General features: G+C 36.9%; 1 protein-coding gene across 1 annotated transcript in view; it reads right to left on the minus strand.

Moving 5' to 3' along the window:
• Positions 1-879: 879 nt before the first annotated feature.
• Positions 880-19,478, minus strand: part of SPOPL (speckle type BTB/POZ protein like) — a 32,929-nt gene continuing 14,330 nt past the window's right edge. The window contains exons 2-11 of the mRNA XM_082483277.1: positions 16,197-16,334; positions 15,919-16,040; positions 15,508-15,659; positions 12,338-12,465; positions 7,755-7,932; positions 7,602-7,657; positions 5,850-5,972; positions 3,455-3,597; positions 3,317-3,370; positions 880-1,158 (exon numbers count right to left, since the gene is read on the minus strand). Coding sequence (XP_082339403.1) covers positions 1,014-1,158; positions 3,317-3,370; positions 3,455-3,597; positions 5,850-5,972; positions 7,602-7,657; positions 7,755-7,932; positions 12,338-12,465; positions 15,508-15,659; positions 15,919-16,040; positions 16,197-16,277 — 1,182 coding nt within the window. The 5' untranslated portion in view covers positions 16,278-16,334 and the 3' untranslated portion in view covers positions 880-1,013. The remainder of the gene's footprint in view (positions 1,159-3,316; positions 3,371-3,454; positions 3,598-5,849; positions 5,973-7,601; positions 7,658-7,754; positions 7,933-12,337; positions 12,466-15,507; positions 15,660-15,918; positions 16,041-16,196; positions 16,335-19,478) is intronic.

The raw sequence follows: 19,478 nt of genomic DNA on the forward strand, positions 1-19,478 counted from the left end.
GGGCATCTTAAAATGTATCTAAAAAGTTAAGCCACAATTACCTGTACCTCATCAATTCATCAAAAGCAAAATATATATGTACCACACAACATACAAAAGTTACACATTAAAAGTGCATATTCGGAATCCATTTGGCCCATTTCTTCAATTTACATTTGGTCATTCTATGCATCCTTTACTCTTCTATGTAAGCATACATGTTGGATATATTTTTTCCATATACAATACTATTCTGTTTTCACATTGAACTCTTCATCTCTCGTTCAGTTCTGCATTAAATGTAAACTAACGATGGACCGTAAAGAAACACAAGCAAGAGGTTTTTCTGTGTTTCTTTTCACCATTTGGACAGCTTTGACACACACACACACGGTAAGCATTACAAACTGTAATGAAAATACATTTCTGGGCCAAACCATTGCATATTTGCCCCCACAATGAAAAATAAATTATGTTCAAAGCAGAATATTGCCATAAATAGCCTGTAGGCATTCGCTGAAGGTAAACAGGCTCCTGCTATATTTACCCTTGTCTAGGGTACATTGTGTGCCTCTGGTTCAAGCGCTTTCAATGAGAGGCAAGTTAAAACCTTCCAGTTAGCACAGGACCAAACTATAAGCATTTTTTTTTCTTCTGAAAATAATGGAAGATCCCTTTCAAAAAATTAATCTTCAGTTATCAACTTTACTGCATTATGGAGCTAGTGCAATCCTGCAGAGCCTAGTCAAAAAGACAAGGCACATTAAGAAATAATAATAAAAAAATCAAGATACATTAGACTATATGGACTAGAGAGTCATTGAAGATAATTTAAGGCCTTTCAGTGAATTAATCAGTCTAATTTAAAGCTGAGGATTAAACCATAAATTATCCATCTGAAAAGCAAACAATAGGCTTTTTCAGCTTCTGTTCTGTGGACAAGGATAACAAAAACTCTTGTTATGGTTTGTGAAAACACCTCTGGACATGGAGGAGTACAGTCAATTCAATTTCTCTAAAGTTCATGGAAGATTTCATGACTGTTTTAGCCGTTTGCGTGGAATGCCAAACTGTGGACACTGTGCAGATGCTAGTGCGCGAAAGGCCTCTGCTACTAAGTGAGGGTGGGAGTGGATCATGGACTTCCAGCCTGCTGTTTCCATTATGTCTGTTGCTTGGCTGAAAACAGAAGTATTAAGAATAGTCACACAATTTTACAAACCAAATGCACAAACGCACAGTGGAGAAGAGCAGGCAAGGCAGAACTACTGCAGAAGAGCAGTTGAGCATTATGAGACAACACACTTCACGAATGCCAATAAGGATGCCATTGGAAAGTAGTAGCAAACTGCAATTTGGGTATATTAATATCATCACATGTAGGACATAGGGTACTTATTCTGCTCTACTTAGTATCTGCAAGACCTCAGCTAGAGAACTGCATCCAATACTGGGCACCGTGTTAAGATAACTGCCTTGAAATTGCTCAGGAAAAACAATACAAATAAGAGGAAAACCAGAGGAACATGAGGTCTAGTGTAGAGAAAAAAAGGAAGGGAAGACATGATAATCTCATTACACAGAAGGGCATGCTCAATTTGGGGAGAGAAGGATGACAAGATGAATCAGCTGAAACTGCAGCAAAAGCGATGTAGTTCATATATTAGAAAAAGCCATGAAGACAGATTAGCTAGCTGACTGCAGAACCCTTCACCGGCAGCTCGCAGTTTGAGTACCAGTGGAGCACACTTGAGAACATTCAATCCTTCAATACAAGACCATGGACTACATTCAGAATGGCTTTCAATGGCCACTGTTGATTTTTAACTAATACAGAAGCAACAACAGATTTCAGCAAGTATCACATTGACATCCAGGAGATTAAAACCAAAGTATTTACTCGATGTATATATTTATTTTCTGTGAAATAATATAAAACAAAACCATAAAATTCACTCTGCACATGAAGAGTAGTACACCGGTTGGGATGCATGCCACATTGACGCAGGATAAATTTGTAATTTGGAACCCACAGCTTATGCGTCAATCCCAGTTTTCCATTGCCTTGCATTTTCAAAAGACCCTCATACTGTTTCAGGAACACTGTTAAGCATAAAGTTAGCAGCTGACCTCTACACTATAGGATCTCTCAAAAACCTTTCGCAGATTTGTAATGCAATCCTTTAAATCTTCTGCTGCAAGTCGGTAAAGGTAAGTACCTTGAGAAACAATACCAAAGTTTAGACTCCCTGGTGCCCAGAGTCAATAAATTCAGCCAGGCCTTCTCACATTATTTCCCCGATTCACTGCAGATGCTTTAGCTGAAGCAAAGATGACCAGCATCTTTACTAGCAATTTTTCAAGACAGAAGTCAGCTCAGTAAGTTCCAAATCACTTGAGAAGGAACACATCAACTAGTTTACATTGTTATGCATTCTGACATCTTGGTTCGTTTTCCTACTGGTACTTTACTATTTCCCTTCTACCACCCCCTTCCTTCTCCACATCATGCTCAAGTGTTAGGCCTGTGAAGACTTTTTTTTTTTATTTTTAAAAAGGAGAAACACTGAAATTAAGAGTGTTTTAAAGTAACTGGTACAATGCAGCTTTTAACTTCTCTGGAGATGCTGATGGTAAGAAATAAGTGCTCTGCTGTTCTTTTACTGTTTCAGTCTACCACTGAAGCCATTCTGAAGCTGGCTATCTTCTATTCCATCATTCACTTGAGCTGCTCTAAGTATATGCTGCACTCGGTCCTAAAGTCTGAGACACATTTTCTCAGTCTACTTCCAGTGTAGGCATGAGCACTTACAGAGTCAGCCAGATCAGAGGGACCTGACTGACTAGTTGTGTGACCTCGACAATACCAGTGCTGCCATGTGGGAAGGTGCACAAACATGTTGCCGAAGGCAAAAAGAGCAACTGCTCTCCTTTCTTTGGAAATCCTGCAGGCTCAGGCAACACTGCAGGCTCAGATTGACCTCAGCAAGCCTTAAAACCACACTGGGGTTGCCACTCCTCCAGGCACAAACCTGGTTAGTCAAGAGAATGGTTTCTTTTCTCTTGTGGTGGCTGCTGCCACCATCTCACAGCACTGATACGTCCCTAGGAGAAGAATGAAAGCGAACTGCTGTTAGATCTCAAATCAGAGGGCAGTTAACTCTCCCTATCATTGAAAGGGGAAGTCACAATCATAACTGGGGTAGCACCTGCTGAATCCTGCTTTACTTACAGTCAGTGACTGGCCTCGGCAGTGTGGAAATGAAGCAATAGTTCTTAAGATCTGCAGTCTATTTAGCAGTGTTTGTACAGAACATCATGAGGCAGGGAAACTTACTTGCTATTCCAGTTTTTCCCATCTTTACACCCAAGTTGTCTAAGAACACTGCACCTGTAAGAGAGAACTGTGCTAATGTTGAAAAGGTACACAAAGCATAAATACAAATATGTTTAGAGTCTCAGAAATATTACTTGCCTGTTAATAAAGTCTATTGCTTGTGCTTTTAACTGTTCAGCGCTGTGCAAATCTGCGAGGATAAGAATGTCAGCAACATTTTCTACCGAGAGGTTACTACAGAGTGCTTCCTCACACATGACCTTCAGCCGTTCCAGTGCATACTGACAAAAGAAAAAACTACACTAATCATTCTTCAAACTCATTCCTTCTACAGTTATCTCTACAGTTTAAGACAGTTCCAGTCATGAAAATGCTTGGTGCCTCCTAAGCTTAAGATCAAACCGCTTCCAAACAGGTTCTTCAAAAATTCACTATGCTGCACTGCAGAGTCCTCAAATGGCAAGACATGCATTAGGTTTGACACAAACTGATCGAATGCTTTACTGGGAGGACTTTTATTAAAACAACAAAAATAACCCATTTAGAAGTTTTCTTTTTGCTTGAGTTGGTAAGGGAGGAAAAGCAACAGACACAGGCTCGTTATCGAAATTGTCATTAGACAGGTTTATATCTCAAAGAGAGGGGCAAGAAATTATACAATGGAAAGTTTCATGAAAGCGTTCAAGATAAAATACATTGGCCTGTTTGAAACTAGCTTGTTCCAGGTTTACTCCCACCCCCATCTCCGAATTTCTTAATTTCTTCCATATCTTTGATGCAGCCTACCAGAAAATGGATGCAAAATAATTACATTCCCATATTACATTTTGCATGAATAAACTGAGCTGCTTTCTTGAAGGATGTCACAGTCTGAACAGGTTTCATTCAGCTGTACACATTTCTACTGAGATCTTACCCATTCCATTTAGTTTAGCACCCTTCAGATACAGTTATCAAGTTTGAAAAGAATTTTAGACGTATAAGTGTCATATATTCAACTTGCCACTCATAAATTTGTATTAGCAACTGCTCTATTCAACAAAGAAATGCCACTGAAAAGTGAAATTAGTGGCCTTGGCCTAACTTCTGTGTTTTGAGATTGACGCATTTTTACTTCCTTTTTATTACTATACTACTCCTCAGGATACCTCTATTTAGAATAAATAAGTATCAATTATAAGAAATCTGTACCTACGAGGTAATACAGCAGTGTAATGCCTTTGGTAATATGCAAAACACTCATTTTCAGATTATTTCACATTCAGAAAGAATATCAGAAAGTTTCTAGCAGTTTTTAACTGTTACAAAAAGCTATATGGACCTCCTAGCTCACCATTTTTATTTCATGCTATTGCAGACAATCATACAACTGTACCTTATAATATTCTCTACATTTATCAATTATGCCCTAAATAAGACCAGCATTCATAAAATAACACCATTTCACCTCCCCGCTTGGGTGTACTGAAACTTGACAAAACATCATCAGTTTTGGAACATGAGATGCTGGCAATGAGAAGTGAAAAGAATGAGTGGTAAGTCACCAAAGCCAGGGCAGTACCAGGTCAAGAGATCTTGGAAAAAAATAGAACACATTAAGTTGCCAGGAAAAAAATTATAATTGTTTCTTGAAATTAACTACTGGGATGATTTATATTATCTTATATGATTTATATTAGGATTCATTATGAGAACAGGCAGTTTTCACCACTAATGTTTTACGGATATGATTGCACAACCAACTCAGAAATTGCAAAGGTAGTTTAAGAAATTGCAATACTCTCAGCTGAGAGTGAATAAGTTTCAGATTACACATACTGAAGTGGATATTTTCTAGATTCTAAACTACTTATGCCTCCTCCGGGAAAGACAACTGTGTCTCCTCTGAGGATAGCTAACTAAAATTTCAAGTCAAGCTGTAAAGCAGAGAAGAAAAAATAAGGTATCGGGTCAAGTTTTTAGGAAGTTAGACAACTGTGAATTATGATATGAAAGGGAATAATCTCACCTTAATTGCTGTACTGTTGTAAGTCCCCTCATCTCAAAAATCATAGTAGAAAAAGTATTTCACAGAGCAACAATTTAAAGAATAGACAAGATCCCAATACAGAAGATATGAAAGGTTACATTTATAGGGAAGACAAAGAGATGAAAGTTCTGAAGTAGCAGTACTTTAGGGAGCACAGTTAACTCAAAGACTTGTATAAATCCTCTTCAAGAATACAAAAACATAGGATATATTTTATTCAAGACTGATTTTCCAAATCATATTAATGGTCCCCAATTTCTAAAAAACTTTGGATAGTAAATATACTTAATATCTGAAACACTTCTGGTCAAGAAAGATTTATCAGCTTTCTAGTGCTAAAAAAAGTCTATTCTTTCCCACCTTTATCCATTTCTGATGAGATCTGTTTCTCAAACTTAAAAGAAAAATCAAAATATATATCAATCTGGAATAAGGTATTCTCTTTGTAGAAGAACATTCCACAAGCAAATATCAGGTTTGAGAACTTAGTAGTCAATTACTTACTTTGTCTGCAGCTGCCAATAAGTTGTCAGCCATTTTTTCAAGGTTTGGAGCTTTTCCTGTGTAAATGAATCTCATCATTTCTTTAAAAACTTCAGGATCTACATCATTTATTTCTACACGATTCTAGTAAAGAAGAAGAATCAATAAAAGCCTCTGGAATTTAGCTACAACATTAAAGTGAACATGTCAAATATTATCTGCATGCATGCTGTAAGTTTTCATTTGCCATCCTTCATACAAAAGCCTTACAAATTTAAGTTAACATTCAACAAGATTAAGCAGAAAGAAATCAAAATCAGTAGCTCTTACAGTCAGGTAGAAATCATTGGAAAAGCTTAGGCAACAAAAAGTAATTGCAACTTTTTTCTAGGAATGTCTAACTCTGGATTATATTGCACTGCTGTACACAAAAATCAAGGCACAGTTTCAGGAATATTTAAAAGTGCTGCTGAGTTTCCAACCTGACAATTATGTGCTTGGAATATCAGAAGTCAGAGCAGCAAACAGAACAAAGTGAGCATTTTTGGCTCGACTTAAATTCAGTCAAAAGCAAACAAAGAAGCACATCTCATTGACATCACGTAGCTAAAGGCCTTCCTAACTAATCTGTGGTATTGCATGCTCGACTCCATCCACTAGTAGTACCCCGTATAAGCAATTAACAAAGTAGGAAATTATGTCAAAGATGTAGAATCAAGCACCATACTTTTAAATGGAGTATAAAAACCACAAACTATCAACACGATATGTACATGTTCTGGTTTCCTATCCACTGAACCACATCCAGTATTTAGGAGTCGGGCTGCACTGGAGATATACTACTAACATGAAGGCAAAGGCCCCTGGCACAATACTGCAGCTGGGACTTTTATGGGTTTCTTTCGGTCCAGAAATACCAATAAAATGCTTCCAATATTCCAATTCTACCTGTGAAAGTTTGCAGACTGGAGAGTGCAGGGAAAAAAAAAAAGCCACGTTTGTGAAACTCAATTCTACTACAGCACTATGTTCATCTGAAGCATTTGTTCACATAAGTGGCATCACTGTAGCCTTCAAGACTAAGCGATGATCATCTATTACAATCCTTTAGTAAGCTGATCAGTTCCTTGTCTTTTCATGGAGTCTGCCTATAACCAACCCATTTTAGATATTCTTCTTCATGAAAGACACGAACAACTCCTCACCGTGGGAGATATCAAGTGCATAAAAGCAGAAGCAGCTCTCTGTGCTGATTAAGTAACTATCCATCCAAAACACTTATACAGGTCAAGTGCCTGCAGAAACTGTGAATGAAAAGGAGTGCTTCACTGCCTCAGGGCTTAATTTGAGTCATAATTCACCTGTTGTTTCTTTGTGTCTTAGCCACCCTATAAAACGTTTTAATACAGTATAGCAAAACCTTAGTCAAGTCAATGGGCTCATGTGAGGGTATAAACTAAAGCAAAAAGGGGCAGAGGTTACTAGGCCAACTGCACCAGTAGCTCATGTTAAAAAAAAAAAAAAAAAACAAAAACACAACAAAAACCACACACCAATCTATGGCAGATAGAAGTACTTGAAAGCACAAATCCTCCAGACACCTCTCCACAGTTGGCCCTATCTGCCCTGCACAAAGAAACTCCTGCAGAATTCACTGGGAAAGTGTTCAGGAGTAGTCCTCATCTTCCTCAATTTGCAACACTTCGTTTTCTGCAACTTTCCCCTTTTTCACAATGTAAAATATTTACATGTAAACTTTTCAGTAAGGCTCACCTTTTTGCTTTCTTCCATTTCATGTTCAAACATTGCATTAAAAACTGGAGATCGCGCTGTAGCAAGAAAAGTAACATTAAATAAATATAATCAAATTTTAAACTTTTAGCAATTTTTTTAACAAAATAATAGCAATACAAAAGTAGAAAGTACCTGCAAGGACAGATTTATGAGCTTTGAATTCTTGTCCTCCTACATAAAAACTGCAATCTGTAAATCTTGTTGTTTCCCAGAGATTCCCTAAATCTTCTGCTAGTCGACATTCAGGTACCTTCAAAGTGTTTGTATTAGACTGTCCTGATATATTTACCGAGTCTTGGACCACGCTTACCTAACAGAAAATCACAGCAAGACAACTCCTTCATAACTGAATGCCAATAATAATGAAATTCTAGCAATAGGTATTGCAATTTCAGCAATTCCAAAGCAAAGCAAAAAAACAGTGGTGTTTCTGGCATTAGGCCGGAACCATAAACCAATGCTTTATAGTTTGCTTTTAAGAAACATAAGTAAGGCTTTACTTAGAGACTCTAACATTGTGTATTTATCCAACCGAAACAAAAAGAAAGCATAATACCACATGCCACCTGACAGAAATGCCAAAGTAAATAAGTCAAGGACAGATATGGTTCTTGAGATGCCAGTGGGATTAAAAAATGTTAATGCTACTTCAGAGCTAAATTAACAGTTCAATACTCTCCATATGTCTAAGTAAAATACATACTTCTAAACAGATCATCAGGATCACAAGGTCATAGAAAAGTTTCATAAGAATAATCCATCAAAGTCTTTAATAGTATGATATTCCTAATTTAATTACAGTAAATCTATACTTAACCTGCAATGCAATAATGCAAACTAAATGCAAGTAACACAGCTCCTTCATTATTTCATTTTACTGTGTCCAGCTGAGGCAGGAATCATGAGTGATTGTCTTCCAAACAAGATTAAAAGCCATTATTTTAGAAATATATTTCAATAAAGTATAAAATGTAGTAGGTAAGTAACTTCAGTAATGAAATGTATGCTCACAGGATGTAATTTCTGTACAGAACTCATTAAGAAAACAGTGAAATACATGTATCTGAAGTTAACATATTGCCGTTATTCCCTACGTTTAAGTCTTTCACATTTTTTCAGGTTTTACTTCTGTCATCTGAGAGCACACGCCTGAGAATAAAACCTTCACAAAGAGAGTCATACTACAAGATCTTGATTGCTGCCTCTCCCAAATACAGAAAATTAGGATTAATATATTAAGAGAAAACGCTGAAACTGTTAAGATCAGTGCTTTGTTTGATTTCCAGAGGCACAGCATCTGGAATAAATCTGGCATACAGCAAAAATAGTACAGCTAAGCTTCACAGAAAGCGAGAGCACTGCCAACCAGACTCCAGATCAGAGGAGGGGGATGATCCAATTAAGACAGCAGCTTGGGGATTTGAATCATTGCCTAATTCCCTGTTTCATCCCATACCCTCTTGTGATTATAAGAAATTCCTTTATATTCTTCCACCTTTCAAAAGGAAAAAAAATACCCCAAAGCACTGCAAAATTCCACTTTCACAGTACAACTATACATTCACAACACTGAAATATCCATAGAGCTATTGTATACTCTATTTTACAGTTCTCATACACACAGACTGATTTCAGGAGATATACATACACACAAACGGAGTTTTAGCTTAGCAACGCTAGTCTTCGGTTGTCAGAGTTCTGCTTCTCCAGAGACTTGACCCAACTTAAAGTTCACGATCCAAGTTGTCCACATAGCATCCTCTCGTTAGCTACAGACAGTGTCATCTCCACATTGTTTGAGTCCACTTAAACTGATCTCTGATGTTCCAAGCTTCCGCTATTTTAGAGTGGTTTCTAATTTATGTTGATATTTGTGCAACACAACAATTCGCTATGACCCACTCTTTTAAGATATAACCCAAGCAAAGTTTTAATTCAACTCTCCTACATCTGAATGGCCTGGCATGTATTGTCTATAGGTTGTAACAACTCCTAGAGACCCTAAATACAAACACTTACAGGGGTCTGATATTTCATATCTCACTTGTCCAGATGATAGGCTTAAAATCAAGTGCATTCTCTTTTTTAAGTTTCTTTAAATCAAGCTGAAATCCAATCAAGCCAATCCCACATAACTACTGAAAACTCATCTTTGGCTAAAAATGACTGTTCTATGATTATCTCAACACCTGATAATAAATGCTTACTTCAGGCACCTTAGAGTTGTGTTCATAAAAATCACTCAGCAGAGTGAAGGTATTTCTTCACTTAACTGCAGGATGATGAGGAGATGCTAGAACTAACAAACAACCTATCTTGAAGAGTCGCAACCATCTAGCCAGGATTTCCAGGTACTTCACAAATTCTGATTTACCTTACTTCTTCGGAAGCTCCCCAACATACAGCTTTTGCACAGCACAGGTCACTTGCATTACATACCCTCACGTGTAAGGGTATATAAAAATGTATAAACTAGGACTTGAACAAGTTCTCTGTGCGATGACAGTTAATATGGATAATGTATTTCGTTTTCCTGGTTTTAAATCTGTTGTGGTCTAATAGTAAGTGACTGCTCTCTCAGTGTAAACCAGGTAAGAGAGCTGTGAAAGCACTCACTAGGAAAAACATCCCTGTGGAGAATTTACTATTCAATTAGCAAATGAAAAAACTTGCAATATTTCAGTAATTTCAGATGACATGGAAATCAAGAACTAAGTGACAGAGAGATCAGTTTGCTCAGAAAAATAAAATAATGAAGTTGTAGTGAATCAACAGGTCACTTGTCAGCAGCAACGCTAGACTTTGCAAAGTACTTAACCTAATAACCCTTCAGAGTTTCCAATCCAATGACATATCCAACTGATTTTAAGAACACTTGGCAAGAAGAAGGAATATCTCTGCTGCCAAGGAAGACCAAATAATCCTTCTGCAGCCCAACAGGGAGTAAAGAAGAGCCAACCAGCACAGCTGGCTGGTGACCTTTACTAAATACCTGCTAGATCTGGCAAGTTTTACCAATTGAAGTGCAACATAGTTTTAAGAAGTGCTAAATCAGTCTTCCAACTAGGATACAAGCAGGAAGGCAAACAGCAAAATTAGAACTTACAGTTAAGTTTTAAAATGACAAAAACTTGAGACCTCTATAGAAACAGGTCATTCAAACAACTGTTACTTCTAATGACAGCTGAACAGCTAGAAGAACACATCCAAATAATCAAATTTTTAAAAATATTTAATTTTTTTTTTTTTTTTTGCTTTAGCCTGAAACAAGCTGGAAGTTATTTTAACATGCTCACTGTGCGCAACTAAATGTTGTACTTCCTTCTGCATTTATAATCAGGGGAGGTCAAACACTTCACAAAAGCCACTCACATTAAAACATTAAGAAGTTTTGTAGGGAAACAGTCATATTTAAAGGTTAGCATCAATATTTAAGTGACAATATTTCTCTCTGGAAAATTCAGTATTTGTTCAATTTTTTTTTTTTTAAACAAACTTTCTCTCTAAAATTAGATAGTGACCTATTTCCAAAGCCAAACACTATTTTTAACAGCTGTTCATTTACATCAAAGTATTCATTACCAGGAAAACTTAAAATGAGAAAACACTCAAAAGTATCTTTACAGAACCATAAAACACTTGTTACATCTGCTTTTATCACCCAAATAATTGTATTCATAACAAATTTATCATGCAGCTAATTTAACTTGTCTAAGTGAAAATAAGATGCGCTATATTTGCAACATCTAGTCTCAGGGGCCACATTTCAATTATTCTTCCTACACAGCATAATGACATATAATTAAATTGTAATCTTGCCAAGACAATTTTACACATTTCCTGTAAATACACAGATCAAAGCAAACTTATTAGCAGTTAGAGCATCTATCATCCTCCTAAGCCACTAATCACTTTATGGCAGCAAAGATAACTGGCCAATGTATATTTAACATACACTGTACTTACATTGCAACTTTCTCTAGTTTCTATTTTTAACATTGAGTAAGCATTTTACTGAATTTTAATATGACAATTTAGGTTACCAACATAACTGATATTAAAAAAGTGACCCATAATACAACATGAAGTTAAATTTATACCACAGTTCTCAATATTAATTCTCAGTATTAAGCAGTCCTTCTACAGGATACTTGCACTTGTTCAAAAAACAAAATGTAACAATGACTATGAAAATAGAGTGTTTCGTTTACTTCAAAGACCTGTTCATTGGTTAAAGCCATCAGTTACAATATTACAGGTATATAGATTCTGACCATGAGTTGATTTTTTGTATAATGCAAACCAGCATGCAGACATTTCCTTTTGCTTATCCAGTGAAAGACAATCCTATAATTCCAAATACAACTTCTTTAAAAAAAAAAAAGTGACCTCAGTAAAATACTAATTCTATAGACAGCATATATCAGCAGCCTTTTGCATAAATAGTTCTATAGTCGAATATAATCCTGGCAGATTCATGAAGAACCAACAGTTTAGAAGTGATCCATTCGGACTTATTCTACACTTCACGAGATGTGAATCCAAAACCAAAATACAATGCAGACAGAGCAAGTAAATGTGCATCTTACCATATTTACAGTTTACAGAAGACAAGTTTTATAGCATATTACTTTTTAAATCAACATAAACCTCTATTTATTAGAGCAGAAAACATTTTATTTTAAAAGCTTATCGCTTAAAAAAAACATACCCACCTCACAAAATAACGTCAGCTTGTCATCTGGTAGAAGACCATTAGCTTCATCTAGTAAAAAATCTCTTCGGATAAATTTCTTAAAACCCCAGTCTTTGCCTTGCACAAATCGATATGCTCTTTGGCTTTCTGATAAAAAAAAGTTATGTACAAATAAATCAAGTTAAATAAAAATATTAAGAAATAACAACACCTAAAAATTCTATATTAAGCCTAAGTGTTAATCCAAAAATTAACCAATTTAACACATTTGGATTGTATGTGCCACATCTTTAGGAAACCCACAACTGATTAAAACATTTTTTAATGCTGTGATAGTGTTATTTCATAAAACACTTGATAGAACTTAGTAGAGCACAATTTGCAATTCAAACCATATCATCTCGTTAGATGTTATCTTAGTCACCAACCAGCAAGAGAGGAGCTTTTCAGTTAATGTTTAAGAGCACTAATGTGTCAAAACAGAAACTATTCACAGGGAAGTACCATTACAATGAATTTGTCATCACAAATGCATTCTGACAACACTTCTGCAGTTGTCATAACAATCTGTTTTGACTTCTTCCTGAAATGATAAATCTTGTTTCACAGGTTGAAATTATTTTGAAATACAGTAAAAGCATTAAAAAAGCAAAACAGAAATAAAAGCTTTCAAGTAACAAACTATTTATTTGGTGATAAAAAGCTATTACTTGTATTTACCTTTTACCCATAGCTATGAGGGGTTTTTTTTTAAGCCATTAGATTTGCTCATTTTATATATACATGCATATAGACAGCATTCTTCTACCATGTCCAAAATAAAGACATCAGGAAAGCGACTTCTCTACACTACAGTTAATTTGGTAGCTTTTACTGGTTCTTGCTGACAACAGTGTTAACCCTCTGAAATTAAATGATCAGTAGCAATTTAAGTATACAAAACTACAAAAGTAAAGCAGCATAAAAGTGTAAATGTATTTTTTTCTTTCTAATAAAGTTAAAATGTTAGTTCGTTACCTATTTTATACACAGCTTCATCACTTGAAGCAGCAGTCTATGCATGAATTATCAATTTACAAAGGACATCTACAGTCAGGCATCATTATACTGTATAAATAAAAACAGAGCATCTCCAGAAGCAGATGGTAAATGGCTGGAAAGTCCAAGAAATAAGATTTCTGTTGGTAATTTTCCAAAATGAAAAAATGTTTATAATTCCTGTACTGCCAAATACGGGATAGCTACTGCAGAAAATGAAGACACATCTACTCACAGGATTTGGGGGTTTTAGCACCCTGTGATTATTGGCATTTGAAGTACCACTTGGCACATAATCTTCAGATGCTCAAAATCCTTCCATCTTACCTTGCGTGTCCCTCACTTAAGACAGCATTATAAAGAAAGCTCTCATACATTTTCTGGAAAATCAGTACAACTGAGTCCCTCTCTGAAGCGCCTGTAAACTCATGTACACAGGATGGGGAAGAAAGAGGAGGAATTCAAGGTGTGTGCAGTTGCAGGGCTATGATCTGCTTGGCCTCACAGAGACATGGTGGGATAGCTCACGCAACCGGAGCGCTGCAGAGGACGGGTACCGGCTCTGTAGGAAGGCCAGGCCAGGAAGGTGAGGCAAGGGAGCTGCCCTTTACGCGAGAACCACAGGAATGCGCGGAGCTCTGCCTCACGATGGATGACGAGCCAGCTGAGAGTTTATGGGTCAGGATTACAGGGCAGGCCAATGTGAGCAGTGTCTCCTACAAACCTACCGATCAGGAAGAAATATGAGACTGGCGATTGGGGTCAACAAATTGTCCCGGTGGACAACAAATGCACAAGAGCCAGCAATGAGCGCCTAAGGCAAAAAGTGACCAGCAGCATCTAGTGAAACACTAGAACTGGTTGCCCAGATAAGTTGTGGAATCTCTGTCCTTGGAGATATTCAAAGCATGACGGGTCCCAAGCAAACTGCTCTTAGCTGACCTGGCTTTCAGGAGCAGGTTTGGACTAGGCAACCGTCAGAGGTCCCTTAGAACCTCAACAATTCTGTGATTCTATTCTAATTATCTCAAAATATTTTTTGATGGTGTATCACACACTGCAGTTTCATTTAATTACACACAGCGATTCACTACTGGACTGGAAGACTGTCTCAAGCCAAAAGCTATGATCCACCAAATGTACAAAACTGTAGCTTTGTTCATAGAAGCTCCAGAACCAGGAGGCTTGCAGGGATTGAAGCAACCAGCTCCATCAGTGAAAGATGATAGAGTGAAATAGATACATTTACTTTCCTTCTAAAAAGTCCAAACATTTAATTTTTAGATTTGAACTCAGTTTTGTGCATTTACTTTAAAGATTACAAGTGGGCAGAGTTACATAAGGAGAAAACAGCATGAACTTTGGGTATGAGTACTGGAAACCTATAGATTTTTTTCAAGAAATTCAGAACTTGCAACAGAACAGACCCTGCAAGATCTCTTAAGCCCTGGAGCAGGAGAAGGGAAGAAAAGTAGACAGATTCTTCATACACAGGCCTAGCAACAGCACAAACTCAGTGCAGACCAGCATTAAATTACACATTTTCATGAGAATTCCAGCTTTCTCAAAAAGTGTTTCCAATGAAGGTTGTGCTTATAACTTTGAAACTCAGCGCCACGCATTTTTCATATCAAGAAGGCAATTAAAATCAAATCACCAATTATTTCAAAGTCTTCTAATTCCTTGGGTACATGGCTCATGTTTTTAAACTGATTACAATGTAAATCAGATGAAATAGACCAAAACATTGTAAAGCAGTGTCTGAAAAAACAGCCATGCATGTTTATCCTAATTAACTATGGAAATCAAACACTTACTTCCACTGTACCTAGAATCAAGCAAATGCACCCCTACTAACAGGAAGCAAGAATAATCTGCTAGAAAACCTAAGTTACAAGAATCTGGAGCGACAGCAGTTAGTAATGCGCTGCAATTTATACCGCTCGGGATAGAATTAACATAGCTCAGTGATCAGAAATGTGTGAAACACGAATAAGATTTTTAATTAAGTTTCTAAAAGGATATTAAAAAAGGTATTTTTAAAGTTTATCTCAGTATTAAATTCTGTTCTCAACTGAAAAAAACCTACAACTCTGATTTTCTTTGGAATGTTCTTACAATTCCACATGCAATACATTAAGAATCCCTTACCCATTGCTTTTGTTTCTTCTCTTTTAGCATTCAGCAGGGAAAATTTGAATTTTGCTCTGACTTCACTTTTTGGACAACTGACTAAAAGTAAATATAATGACAGGTAGTCTTTGCTTTCATCATCTAATCCCTTTGGATTCACTCTCAGGCACCTGAAAGAAACAGAAATCTTACATTTTTAAATTGTACCCAGAATAAATTCAGAAATATTTTTATAAGATACAATGATAGTGAAACAAATGTTCCCCTTGTGACCGTTGAAATTTTGAAATTAAAACAAATACGTACCTATAGTAAAATTTCAAGAGACAATAGAGTTTTAGTATTTATTTGAAATTTAACTTTGCAACTTTTGCAAGTGGAAAAAAAACCACCACAAACCCAAAGCAGTTGCTAGAATAAAGACCTTACCACTTCATTTTGTCATTTGGCCCTGATGAAAAGGTAGAACTCTTTAAGACTTCACCCATTTCTTCTCGGCAAAAACTGAAGTTATTAATGGTCCACATGTAGGAAAATTTTACTACTTTAACCTGAACAAAAGATGTAGACAATTTCAATAAAATTTAACTTACATATCAAACATTAACGATAAGAACTAGTTAGACGGTCAGCACAACTCAATAAGTCTAGGATTTTTTTTTAAATTATTACTAGAAAATGAAGCCATTGGAATTTATGTAGATTACCTGTGTGTAACACCAGCTTTCAGCCACAGGTCCACAGGACATCTCCCCAGGAGGAGGTGGAGTGGGAACCCTTGACATCATTGCCACTTATTGCAGGTTTATAGTCTCAAGATAGCAATCCAAACTTCAGCAATTCTCCTAAAAAAGTAATTCATATATTTTGTTCACCCTTTTTAAGTGTGGAAAAAAAAATAAATCCATATTTTGATATCCATATTACTGTGTTTACTAAATGATGCACCTGAAATTTAAACTTGAAAAGAGGACAATGGCTTTGCTGTTTAGACAAGCTAGGTGTCACACATTAATGACCCCTTGTATTCAAAATCTGCAGGCTGAATCCTCATACAATACTTTATAAAAGCAAGTGCCTATGCATCATACAATACCACTAACAACATTATTTCAACATCACCTTTGTAAATTACTACCTTGATCATTCCAGTCATGTTACAACTTTATTCAGAATCTTTTCCTTTGATTTGGAGAGTAACTAGGGCGCTGTGAGCACACAGTTATTAGTACCAATGCGTTAGCTGTCCACACATGCATAATTCAGTTCTGAAAGAGCCCCTAGCCACCTGGGAGTAGAATAGGTTCAAAGAATCCTAGGATTTCTCAAGGGAGGGCAAGAAATTAAACTTCCATTTCAAGTACACTTTCTTCACACCTTTCATGATTGCCTTGTATCTTTAATACCAACAGATTTGACTGAAGATCTATAATGGTCAGAACCACATGCTTGCTCCTTATCAAATCACAAAGCTGAAACAGTTTCAAGTCAACTCACCAACTCTGGAGAACTTTTTAATAGGAAAAAAAGCAATTTTGTTATGGATTATCTCATAACAGAGCGCTACAATTTCTCCAGCCCATCAGAAATTGGGTCATATGCCCAGATTTATCACAACTAGCTAACGTAATTAGTCAGCCTCCTCACACTAGCCTTTGTGCATAGCTAATGAAGGCAGGCCCTTCAGAGGGTAGCTGGGTTACTGGGCTGACTCTCCTTCAGGTAGGGTTTGCTGTCATCTTGAGACAGACTCCTGCCAGAAGTGCAGCGTCTCACTTAAGCAGCCCCATTAAGCTGCTAAAAAGAAGTTAAATGAACCCTGATCAAACCAGATGAAAGTCACAAGTGTTTCTGCCACGAAACATCTTCGCTCTTAGTACAGAAAGTTTCTTTAAACATATGCTGCTATTGCTAAAGCAAAATCAGAAGGCTACAATATTTCTGCAACATTTGAGTGCTTCACCATATAGGTCTTTTTACTTTAGAACAGCATTTATTGTCTGATTCAAAAGATGCGATTGCACATCACTAATCACGCTGGAACCCTTCCTTCAGGGATGGGCAACACTTAGAAACAAGGTTTATGCAAACATTGCTAAGAAGACACTGCAATACCATGTGCATCTCAGTCACGATGTGAGACAGTTTATTATTCCTACAGGAAGAAGAATTCTCTGTGAATCACTATGATGCTCAGTGGATGCTTTCCCTCCTGCCTTGCTGTTACCTCTTCTCACTCGCTTGAGATTTGAATTAGTCCTTCCACATTAAAGCCCCCTGACATGGGAATTGCTCTGAATCACGAATGTATAAAACCTTAAAACCAAAATTAATTCTCAGGTTTTATCAGATGAGGAAGCAGATGCTATATAATCAGATCCCTTAATGGATCTCTACCAAGAGATCTACTATGACATGATGAAAAAAAGCAATAGCTCTCCTGCAAGATATGGATCACCGAGACCTTCAAGTGTAATCACAAATACAATTCAGCTTAGTTAGCACTTACCATAAATGAAAACTAGTAGCAAATACCCACCCTAAATTTAAGATGATGGAACTTATTTGCCCCATATTTAAGCAGGAATTGCATGTATTGGGGAAGCTGTGTTTATATAAATTTTGTTTACAGGTTTACAATTTGCGATTTGTTTTGATTCTCTGTACAGAGCCACCCAAAGTAAAGTTCCTGGGAAGGATACATGTAAACATACCTCTTTCATAAAGCAAATATTAGTTCTTATATTACCATTATTTCTGGAAGTACATCCTATTCAATAGTAACAACTGAAGGTGTAACCCAAATACATGACGGATTTTATACAAAACCACATCCTAGAAGTGTTAGAACAGCTTACCTCAGCCTTACTAAACCTGTTTGCTCTTCTTCAATTCTCCAAAGCTAAAACCCAAAAGAAATATAGCCCGTTCCTTATTCTGTCATTTGCACGAGATGCACAGGACTGTCTCAGCTCTGATCCGTTCCTCAATTCTTTCAGTCCGTTAGACCAGTCAGCCTCTTGTAACCACGCAGGAGCTGCAGATCTGAGCCAAGTTCGCTCTGAAGGGGTCTCTAAATTGAGAGAGGCTGAAAACTGTTGTATAGCATCCTCTTTAGAGAGTGTTCAGTGACCTTATGCCAGCTACCAGTAGTTACCTGCCCCCTCCTGTCTCACAGCTAAGTCAGCTTGATTCACTGAGAATTTAACTCTAAGCAAAGGTGGTTATTTTCAATTATTTTCAGGTCCATCCGCTACCTTGTCTCTGTACCTGTTCCACCCAGGGCATTTGTACTTCAGAAGCTACTTCCACCTGCTGTGTGGCTTTTATTATTTATTTCAGATTCTGACAGAAGCCATGATTTTACATTAAGTACACTTTTCAGATCCTTCTGAATAGCTTCAGCTTTTTGTAAAGTTTCCTATTACAGCTTAGGACCAAACTGATTTTCAAGAGCTCCCGATATGTCTTTCAGGAACAGTTTTGTATCTCACTTTTTTTTGGCATGGATTTACTAAGCCAGACAAATTTTTAATTGAAAAAATGGGAGAAAGCAATAACTTTGAACAGTTTGATATCATACTAGGGGCCTGTATTGAGGAGCAATCTTTTTTATTTTCTAATATGCCTGGATGCATAATTAAAAAAAAAAAAAAAAAAGAAACCAACCAACAACCAACAGCAAACTGAACAATGGAGAAAAAATAAACAGAGAATCAGATGCTCTGTTAAGACATATGGAAAGACTGCCAGAGAACAGCAGGGGAACGGTTTAACAGTACTGCTGATCTGCCCCTCACTTTACTTAATCCATTAATCAGGATTTGGGTGGGGATGCGGGGATATTTACCAGAACTACAAGGCGAAAGAGAAAGTTTCAAAGATGTTATTGTGAAGCGTAGAGGTGTTTGGGGAAGGAAGGATTTTTCCAGTCCCCAGGCTGACACCCAGATCGAGTGGGCTACCGCATGCCTTACCTGCTTCGTGCG

This window comes from Vanellus vanellus, assembly GCF_965231255.1.
Source record: "Vanellus vanellus genome assembly, chromosome: 5".
NCBI classification, from domain to species: domain Eukaryota; kingdom Metazoa; phylum Chordata; class Aves; order Charadriiformes; family Charadriidae; genus Vanellus; species Vanellus vanellus.